Source organism: Magnolia sinica, chromosome 6 (assembly GCF_029962835.1).
Source record: "Magnolia sinica isolate HGM2019 chromosome 6, MsV1, whole genome shotgun sequence".
Lineage (NCBI taxonomy): Eukaryota > Viridiplantae > Streptophyta > Magnoliopsida > Magnoliales > Magnoliaceae > Magnolia > Magnolia sinica.
In genome coordinates this window covers 104,335,212-104,346,261 of record NC_080578.1, presented here as the reverse complement: position 1 = coordinate 104,346,261, position 11,050 = coordinate 104,335,212, and the positions used below count along the sequence as shown (strand labels likewise).

The 11,050-nt window shown below is 41.5% G+C and overlaps 1 protein-coding gene across 1 annotated transcript; it reads right to left on the bottom strand.

Annotated features, from left to right (window-relative positions):
- Nucleotides 1-1,540: 1,540 nt before the first annotated feature.
- Nucleotides 1,541-4,724, bottom strand: LOC131249394 (E3 ubiquitin-protein ligase SGR9, amyloplastic-like). The gene is made up of 2 exons (XM_058250148.1): nucleotides 4,281-4,724; nucleotides 1,541-1,994 (listed from the first exon to the last, which is right to left on the bottom strand). The coding sequence occupies exons 1-2, from the start codon at nucleotides 4,466-4,468 to the stop codon at nucleotides 1,730-1,732; spliced, it is 453 nt and encodes a 150-aa protein (XP_058106131.1). The 5' UTR covers nucleotides 4,469-4,724; the 3' UTR covers nucleotides 1,541-1,729.
- Nucleotides 4,725-11,050: the final 6,326 nt, after the last annotated feature.

Here is an 11,050-nt window from a genome sequence, read left to right as displayed (position 1 = left end):
CCAGATCATCTTTAAGGCGCGACCCATCTAATGTACGGCTCATGGGTGCAACGTGTAATGGTGCAGTTGAAGAGGGTGCTATGAAACCAAGTTCGAAATCTATTAGGCAACACATTCCAGGCCCAAGCCCAACCCATGGAAAGGTGGCTCGGGTGGGGTAGGGTTCAACTCAAGCCCAACCCATTTACTTAAAGAGGTCAAATTTCCATATTGAGCCTGACCCCACTACCCATTAAGCTTGCCTCAACCCCACCTCAAAAATGGGTCAGATTAATTGACCCACAGGCCGACTTGACCGTTGGCCATCCCTAATAAAGTCACACTCACCATCGAGTTTTGAGTTTCAAGTAGACTCAACTTACAATCCTGTCGGGTCAAGTTGACTCAGCCAAGTTTCAAGGCATGCCACTTAGGGCTGAAAGTCAGGTGGGTTGGGTTGAGTTGGTGCTCAACCCTAACCCAACCCTCAGGTTGGGGATTCTCAACCCAAGTGGATTTACATTAGACAAGTCACGCCGTAAAAATGATCTGGTGTAAAAATAAGGGCAGTCCAATCAGAGTTCTAAAACTTGGTGGCACAAGGGCTGAAAGTCGGTGATGTAGAGTGGGTCACGAACACTTTCATGTCTAAGATGGATTAGAAAAGGCTCGAACAAAGGCAGAAGTCATCAAGACCATCAGAACCTTAAAACAGGCATATCTCGCAAACTAGCATGAGTTACTCGATGTACCATATATGATTTTGGGTGTAGGACGGGCTACTTTAACCAACCAACCCAGATATGCCGGGTTGCCCATGCCACCGAATTTCATGTTTAACTCCATTTTTACTATAAATAATAAGTTTTAGTTTGAGTATAACTCTTCATCTATGCGGCTTTAGGAGTTGCGCCAATATGAAAACTGTTTAGAAAATTTAGTAGAATAACGTGGTTAAGCCACATAGGACACTATAAGTTATAGTTTAATTACTAAACTTCTTCCTAGTATTGGTATCCTTATTTAAAGGGTTGTAAACTCATTTATTTCAGCTATCAATCAATGAACAAGTTTTTTCATATATTCTAAAATTATTTCTATTAATTTTTTTTCTCGTGGATTCGAGAAGTCACTGTGAGGAGTTTAGAGAAGCTCAGTAAATTTGGAGTAGTTATCCTTGATGAAGACCATGATCGACGTCATCATGTTCATCCCTTCGTCAGTCGGACAGGTGGGTTTGGGCAGGATGTATTGGGTTTGATGTCAAGCTTGGGCTATACAAATTCCAACCGAATAAAACTTGGGTTGGGGTCCCGGGTTGCCTAACCCACCCCAACCCAAACTTGATTGATATATAAGTTTCTTATAAACTATAGTTGAGTGTGGATTGTCTATGTTGAAGTAACAATAAATTTCAATGCCATCGGGTTTCATTGGTCCACATCATATCTTGTGGCTCAAGCTAATAAGATATGTAGAATTTCTCCCTCCCAAATAGATTATGTCCTATACAACATGACTTTTAAAGGAGCAGTTGTGCTGTATTTTAGCTAGCTTGTTTAGAAAAAATGAACTTCTTTATAGTAAATAATCACATATATAATTAATAAAATCAAAGGTACACAAAATAAGATATGTATTGAAAATATAATAAACTAAGGGTGCAATAAAAGAGGGTGCCATGAAACCTCGACGGTCGACTAATAAAATCAACCCATCAAAAGAAATGGACCAACACATTAAGGAAATATCAAGATTGAACATTGGTCCTACAGTAAGGGCAATGTGAATGAACATTGAGCCATGGTAGAAGGCAATGACAGTGGTAGGTGTGGGAACATGGTAGGTTTATCACCATCTGTCCGGCTCGGATCTCATCCAGGCAAACAGCACACACCACTTTCTCTGAATTCCTTCTGTCCACATGAAACGCCATTTCCATTCTCACACCAGCTTTGCTTGTACCGGCTGCATGGTCCGACTCTCCATCTCTGCTAGGCTGGTTTTTACTCCATCTGCCATTCAGATAGCAATGCAAGGTCAGTATGCTAGTAGAGCTGGCATATATGTTAAGAGTAAAGCGAAATGCAAGTTGTAAGCCAAGGGCATGTTTGGGTGTCATTGATAATGGGTTAAAAACACATTTTCTTCTGATCAGAAGCATACCAACGGCTGGATTTGAACTTATGATCATTGCCAGCTTGGTACGATTGTGGCCCACTCAAGTGTCCAATTCGCTTGAAATTTCAGCAGAATGGGATTTCTGTGATGATGAATTTGATAAGCAGTTTGGATTTTCAAAAACATGGAACATATGAACATGCGTGTGATCGATGGTCAATTCCAACCTCCCTGTAAACTCAATTTTCGAGAAGAAGGACACAATAGCTCTTTTCTGAGGAATGAGAAGTGATTGCAACAAACACACTTGATCTGTTCACGTCGTCTACCCAACCTCTTCGCCTATATGCAATCCTAAATGGTCTGGAAAAATGGATAGACGGCGTGTATGTTTCATCCATGCTGTCCATCCGTTTTACAAGCTCATTTTATGATCTAGGCCCAAAATTCAAATATATTCAAAGCTCAAATGGACTACATCACAGGAAACAGTGTGAATTGAACTCCTACTGTTAAAAACTTCGTGGGGGCACAAAAGTTGTAGATGAAACTGATATTTGTTTTTTCCCATAATCCACGCGTTTATGACCTAGTGAGCAGGTTGGATGACATATAAATATCACTGTGGGCCCTAGGAAGATTTCAACGGTGGAGACGTCATTATCCTCACTCTCTTTCTGGTGATGTGTTTCAATCCAGGTGTTAGGCTTCAATTTGGGGCTCATATCATATAATGATCTGAAAAAAACGGATGGACGGCATGGATAAGACAAGCATCCACGGTGGGCCCCACATAGTTTACTCAGTACGCTGCAACGTACTGAGTTTAGTACAGATTCCGCTTCCGTCCAAACTGATCCCACCACCCGTCGCTCGTTTACGTGCGCTGCGCTAAACGTGGGCGCGAGTTACGTGTTAGCCCGGCTACGAGGAGAGCATGTAATCCAAAGCTCTGTGGGCCCCACCTAGTTGTCTGTGTAAAATCTATACCGTCCATCAGTTTCGCCATGGCCGAAAAAAAATGAGGCAGATCCAAAAATAATGTCAGCCCCACCACAGGAAACAGTGGGGATTGAAAGCTCACCATCAAAACCTTACTTCTACCCATATAGGTTTCGGATCAGTATGATATTTCTCTATTCCGTACATCCTCGTGGGAATCCCCTTATCAATGGATTGGATGGCATATATAGATCAAGGTGGGCCTTATGAAGGTTTCAACGGTCAGTATTTCCATCCCCACTGTTTATATGGCGTGGCTGGTTTAACTTTTGGATCCACCTCATTTTTGAGATCACATCCTGATATCACCCCACAAAACTGGTGAACGGACTAGATGTAATACGGATATCACGGTAGGCCCCACATATCTAAAGTAACAAGGGTTACAAGCAACTCGCGCGAGAGTTACAGAGTTCGAACGGATCACTAAATCACCGTGCCACGTTTCGTGTCCTGTGGAGAAATCTTCCTTATCGTCTACACGTGGCACGCGGATTGTCTAGTGACCCCACCACCAGCCAATGGCTAGTTTTTGGTGTCTGTTGGCCCCACCATGATGTATGTGTTTCATCCACGCCGTCCATCCATTTTTCCAGATCATTTCATAGAATGAGGCCAAAATGGATAGACGGTGTAGATAAAACATAAACATCATGGTGGGGCCCGCATAGCACCGACCACTAGCCAAACAACTGGTGTATGCACTCACCATCTTCCGAGGGCCTTACAAGCTGCCCAGCGCATGCACGAATCCTTCAGGGCCGGTTTGGCCGGGCAGATTGGATGGGATTGGAAAGGATTAGAAGATAGATCCGGGATTGGCCAGGCCAAACAGACACGGGATCCGGGATATAGCAATCCCATGGATATTAAGACAATCCACTAACATCACCATCATTACCTTTAAATCCCATCCAATCCACCCTAATCTCTTTAAAATTATTGGAAGGTTTAATCCCGGGATTGGCCGGGCGTGCCAAACAGACCCGATATGGCAATCCCGGGATATAGCAATCCTTGCACCAATCCACTTATCATTACCTTGAAATCCGTGCAATCCACTCTAATACCATCCAATCCCATCCAATATGCCCGGCCAAACAGGCCCAAATAATCGGAACCGTCGGATCGTAATCAAAATAAAAGGCTACAATTAAGAGATGAGAGAGACGATGGACCTGTAACCAATGCCTCGAAGCTTTTCTTCGAGCCTTGTACGGGCTTTGAGGGCAGTTTCGTCCATGGCCGTCGTTGTCGACGGTGCGATACGTGAACGCAGAAAAGAAAGCTCGCGCGTGTTATCGAGATGGTGATGGTGGATCCTTCTCTTTCGGGCCACCTCCACTCTAGGTAGCATTCCCGCCATCGTTTTGCTAACTTGCGCACCTGATTCTCTTCTTGCGGGAATCAATTAAAGATAGAAAAGAAGATCTGAGAACTGGTTTTTCTTCGGTGTACAGTAGAGTTCTCTTCTAACGTACGCAGGTGGCGCGGCTGATCATCAACAACGCGCTTTTTCACTATTTTCTTCATGAAATGAGCTTCTCTCTCTCACCTAATAAGGTGCGCTAGTAGCGGATTTAACCCTAGACGTTGAAAATATTAAGAAAATGCCATTTTCTTACTAGAAACAAAAAGGTTAAGGCCCGCAGTCCTTGTCTACCCCTGGAAGTATCGCGGAAATTCGTAAAACGATATTTATAGCGATAATATCTTGATATTTTTAATGTTTGGTGTTTTTATTTTCTCACGATTTTTTCAAGATAAATGTCTAAAATTTTAATTAAATTCACTTTTTACCCAAATTTTAAATTTCAAAATCATTTATTATTTTATAATAAATATTTTGATATTTTGTTTTAAGAAGGAATTTCCTGATATTATCGCAAGTAAAAAGTAAAAATCTGAAAATATCCCGAGAAATTGCCATGAACGAGAATTCTACCATGAGAGCCCGCTTGTACGGGAAATGATTCAGTGAAACGGTCTGCATCTAAACCCCGTACAACCTACCTTCGTCAGTGGCTGTGACAGGGGAGATGATCGATGCAGTGCCGTCCATCTAGTGTCCCCCACTGTGTATGGCCCACAATTTAAAGACTACACTGTTGTAGCATCTTACCTGTCACTACCTGGAGTGCCGAAAACGTTCACCATTTTTTCAGCGTCAATTTCATGTCCTTAAAATGGATGTATATCCGATTGGTATGATTTTCTTTCAAAATTGGACCGCCCACAAAAAGATCACCAGACAAGCTTCCTGATTTTTATCTTCTCAATTAGTTGTATGGTGGAAGGTGCGTTGCATGGAAGCTCAGTGGAGTTGGCTGCATTGGATCGTTTATGTGGTTCAGAATATTTAGTGGCCAAAAACTTGTTCACACCTCAAGTATAGGGTTGTGATGTAGTAATAATATCAGTAAGACTGAGGTCGAATCGACAGAGATTAAACCTTGTATGTAATCTGAAAATAACCAGAACCAGAATTAGAACTAGACGAAGATGTAATCTAAATCAGAGGAATTTAAAAGAAGAATTGTGATGTATTTAAACTATAAGTTGTAAAATTCAAAGGTGAAAATCTAAGGATTCCAAGGATCCACTTGTAGAGATCAGGGAGATCTTTGCTTGATTCACGAACACAACTAAAATCAGAGTCATATCTTTATCTAGTTGGAAGATATTTAATTAAAAATCAATTTGAATTTCCTTTAATCCAGTTTTCAAGAGATGAGAGGTATGAGAATTAGAATTGATTTTATCACAAAACCATGCCCATGAGATAAAGTAAACAACAGAATTTAACCAATCCACATCCAATCTAAGGAAGTTATGAACATTAGGAAGGGTTCCATCATCCAACCATGCCCATGAGACGATGGCGAACAACATGGCTCCCACGTTCACAATCCTTATAAGGCAAAGAACATGCTCATAGCTATCACAGATTCATTGTAATTTAAGTCACAACAAACCATTAAAAACTGAAAGCATTCCTTAATATCAAACTATAATAAAAGAAAATCCATAAAACATTAATCAAAGCCATAGAAATCTACCCATCACGCTACAAGCTTCACCTCTTAGCCCTAGCTGAGAGGTTTAGCCTGACATGGTCATGCTAAAGTCTCAGAAAAACATAAGGGAAAAGGAAAAATAACTGAAGAGAAAGAATAGGAAGAACGATGGATGGCTGGCCGTGCACATCTCTTTCCCTTTCTCCATGCTTTCACGTCCCTAAGAGGCCTCCACGACTGATCTGATTCCCCCTTCACGTCCTTCTCTCCCTCTCTTTTATAGGTGTTGAAAGGTTAGGTCAGCTAGAGTGGAGAACTGACTCCACTTTCGCAACTCTCTTGCACAGCGAAACACAAGGAACAACCTACGTTTGGATGGGATTTTGGGATGGTACACGGCCAAGAAATCTGTTTTGACTCTATGGTTAGGGTAAAGAACCCCCTCTGAAGGTTCCGAACGGTTTGGATCACCCATCCGACTACAAATGGTGAGCCACAACTCCCCGCAACGTCCGAAAAAATTGAACATGCATTGAATGCGAAAAATCCTGCGCTGTGATGCTCGGTGGGCCCCACAGTGATGTTTTCGGCGAAATTCATGCCGTTCATTGGATTCCTGATAAAATTTCAGTTGAAAAGGAGTCGTATTGGTCAAGTTTTGGTGCGGTCCACTATATCAAATTAACTCGCCGTCCGCGACCTTCTAACCACCTTCCTTTTTTCTACCCGAACAAAACCTACTTTATCAATATAGACTTCTACCTGTATGGACGAACCAATAAAGATGAAAATACCTCTACTTTTTCAGTTACTTTTACCTGAGAATCAGGGGTATTTTTGTCCAAAACCCTATTTCCGTACTTGAAAAATCTACTTTCTATCGTGCTAATTTTTTCATATTCAGCTGGCGCGAAGCGTAAGCTGCATATCGCATACTAACCCAACTAGAACCTAGCTAGAGACGGAAGGTGCTGTAAGGGGCTCTGTGGGCCCACCATTTTATCCAAGCCGTCCATCCATTTTGAAAGATCATTTTAGGGCATGAATTTAAAAAAGAGGGAGATCCAAGGTTTGTGTTGGCTACACCGTAGGAAGCAGCAGTGACAATGACGTCCACCGTTAAAACCTTCCTAGGACCACTATTGTTTTTATTTTCCATCCAATCTGTTCATAATATCACATAGACATGGATGAATGGACGACATAAATATCAGCTTGATTGGAAACTTCGGTGGTCCCTAAGAGGCTTTCAGCGGTAGGCATTGAATCCCCATTGTTTCCTTTTTTGTGGATCAATCAATACTTCGATCTGCCTATTTTTTGGCCTCACGCCATAAAATAATCTTTCAAAATGGAAGGATTGATTAGATATAACACATATATCACAGTGGCCCCACAAATCCCCTAACAGGACCATCCATCTCTAGCGAGGTCCCAGTGGGTAGTACCCAAACCGGCAGCCTAAGGCGTGACACATGCCACACTTGTCGTATGTTGGATTCGACTTACTTCCGTAGATTTCGCTATGCCCACACGCACATGGAGTCTTGTTCACCGACCCTCACACGTGCAACATCATGGTATTCGATTAGGTTGGCCACAATGTGTAGATCTTCCAGCTTAATAATCAAGCAAAACTCCCCAGGTGGACCATAATTGTCCAAACAAATAGATGGCCAGAAGAAATTCCTTTGGCCTTCTATATGTTTTGTGGCCCATATTGTGTAAAACGGTCAAAGTTTTAGGACAATATCCAAATAACGAACGGTCGGATTCTGGAGATGTGAGCTATATTGGCATGTGTGCCTGCATGAGGATGGTAGGACTCCAATACACCCGCCTTTTCTGTCCTTTTTTTTTACACACGCACAAACAACCCCACACACTCACGCCGTGGTGGCATTCCACCACCTATGGATACTCCGAAACACCCCCTTTGAATCTTGATCATCTTTCCAATGATCCAAGCCGTTGATAAGATGAATTTTACTGTGTACGGTGGATAGTCAACTAATGAAATCTAACCATTTATATTATTACAATGCATGGGTAATTTTGATAGTTATTCGAACATGAATGGAGACATAATCCCACAGAGTCATAAAACCACGATATTAAATGAGTAAAAAAGCACATTTAAAAACAAACAAAGCATAGTGTCAGGTTGTTTTTTATTTTAATGAGCACGCTTGGCACTAAATACATACCAAGACATAATCATAAGGTCTCATTGGGAAAAGAAAGAAAGAACAAAATAAGTATGTGCTTGGATTGACTCAGTTTAAGTTCTGCAGTAATATGAACGCTGGGGAGCTGAGAAGATGTTACCCAGGAGGGTGCGTGTTACAATCACCATGGGGCCCACCTTGGTAGACGTTCAATCCACCGCTGCTTGTTTCAGTGTGGTCCACTTGATCTAAAGCTTCCGTGAGCCCCCATAAGAAATTCTTTCGGCCTTCTTTATGTTTTTTGAAACATTGTGGCTCACCTTGAGTAAAACGGTCAAAATTTTTAGGCCAGAAGATAGAAAAATAGTATAGCCTACCTGTGGAACGGTCAGATTCTGCATATGTGAGCTATATTGGCATGTGTGTCTGCGTGAGTATGGTAGGGCTACAATACACCCGCCTTTGAATTTTGATCATCTTTCCAATTATCCAAAGCCGTTTATAAGATGAATCTCAGTGTGTACGGTGGATATAGTCAACTAATAAAATCTATCCATTTAGGGCCTGTTTGGCTGATCCCACAGTATTAGGAGGGATGGAATCCTGATATCCCAGGATATGCATGACGAGCCAAACAGACCCGGTGATCTTGTCCCGGGGTATAAGCAATCCCATGGATCTTAAAACAATCCTCTGACATCACCATCATTATGTTAAAATTGATCCCATCCCTTGGATGGACGGATTGGAAGCTAAAATCCTGGGATATGCTGGGTGTACCAAACAGACCCAGTGAACTTGTCCCGGGATATAACAATCTCATGGATTTTATACCGATCCACTGACACCACCATCATTACCTTAAAATCCATCCCATCCCTTCGAATCTCATGGGATTCGCCCGGCCAAACAGGCCCTTATATTATTACAATGCATGGGTAATTTTGATCATTATTTGGCCATGAATGGAAGTATATCTATGTAATGAAAGGGTTTGAAATATTTAATCCGTTGTTTTATAAGGCATTACATCTAAGAATATTTAACGGGTGAGAGAAGACTAAAATCCAATGATTAGAGTTTCGACGTATCTTGCCACAACACGTAGTAATACAGCCCAATTTTTTATGGATTTGGAAAACCATCGAGGTCGTTATATCTACAGCAGTGGGACCCACGTGGGAAATGGTACGATGAGGTCGACTTGACTGGAACTTTCCATGAGGTTGAGCTGTGTGGGCCCCACCGTGTTGTGTATCAAACATCTACTCCATCAATCAGATGCAACATTCCATAGTGGACCACAAGCTTAAAAATTAATTCAATTCATGACTTGGGTGGGCCACACCACATACAAAAGTTGAGAGGGGTTATCCTCCATTAAAATATTCATAATCATTTATTGGGACTATTGAGATGTGATTCACAAATCCAGCCCATCCATTGTGTGTGTCCCACACTGAATGAGGTGTCATATCAAGTTTCATCGGCATCCAAAATTCATGTGCGCCCAACCAAGTACTTTTATAGGTATCAAATGTAATACATTGATGTTTGACACACATCACAGTAAGGCCCACACAGCTCAACCTCATGAGAAGTTCCCATGAGGATAGTAACATTTCCATTCTTTATTTCGTAGTTAATTGAGAAAGCAGAGGTTATTTCGTAACTGAAAAACTTCATGGTGCTTGCCCCGCGAATGCGGGGGAACTAGGTAACTCCAAACGTTGAAGCGATTGGCGCGAGTGTAGATAAATGTCACCTTTCGCAGCCAGTTTAATGTTCCATTCAGAGCGTTTGAAGCGGGACCACCTGAAGAATGGTCCGGATCTCTGTCTAATCTGCCACGTAGACAGTGCTTCCAGTGGTCTCTTTGAAATCTTACTCGCGCAAATCCCATACTATTTTTTCAGAATCACCGCTTTATTTAATTTTGGGACGCGAATGGTGTTTATTTGATATATTGACCGAGTATAACGCTTGATACGCATGCACTTAAAAGTAATACACGTGGCATGTATCAACCTAAATTAAACCGACTAAATTGTGGTAGAGATATTTCTAAATAAAATTCCAAAACAAAAATTGGTGAGAAATTACTATCATCTGATTCGTGGACACTTGTTTTTTGAAATAAATACCATTGGATATTTTTCATTTTAACTATCCAATAAATGATCAAAACTTACCAATAGAAGTAATTTTCAGTTCATGATATATCTAAAATTTTATCTATAATTTGGATAGTTTAGATTATATTAATTATTAGTCAAATATGCACTTGCTTGGTAATTTCTAAGTGCCTGCGTATCATATATTACACTATGCCGGAGTATCAGACAATTTCTCTTTAAATTTGACCGCCGAGTGGAATTTTGTGAACGCGGTTCGAACGCGGCGTACTGCTTTGCTGACGCAGATTAGCGAGTGAGGGGTTGAATATCGAGGCCGGCTAACGAAGTGACGTCACCAAGTTGTGCGGGACGTATCACTGTGTGTGTGTTGTATCCACACTGTTCATTTGGATATATCACTTTAGGACATGAACGAAATAATGAGTTAAATCCAAAGCTGGAGTGGACCCCACCAAAAACAGTGGGGAGAATGACGCCCCACCGTTGAAACATTCGTGAGAGTGAGTCCATGCGATGTTTATTTGAGATCTAACTTATGAGTTCACATTGATATGAAATAAAGGAAACACAAATTTCTGCGTTGGATTTGACTATTTCTATCCACTATTTTATGTGGTGGGTTCAC

Coding starts and splice junctions, on each gene's coding strand:
- LOC131249394 (XM_058250148.1), bottom strand. CDS start 4,468: ATGGCGGGAATGCTACCTAGAGTGGAGGTGGCCCGAAAGAGAAGGATC. Junction 1,995..4,280: donor CTTCGAGGCATTGGTTACAG/GTCCATCGTCTC, acceptor TCTGAATGGCAG/ATGGAGTAAAAACCAGCCTA.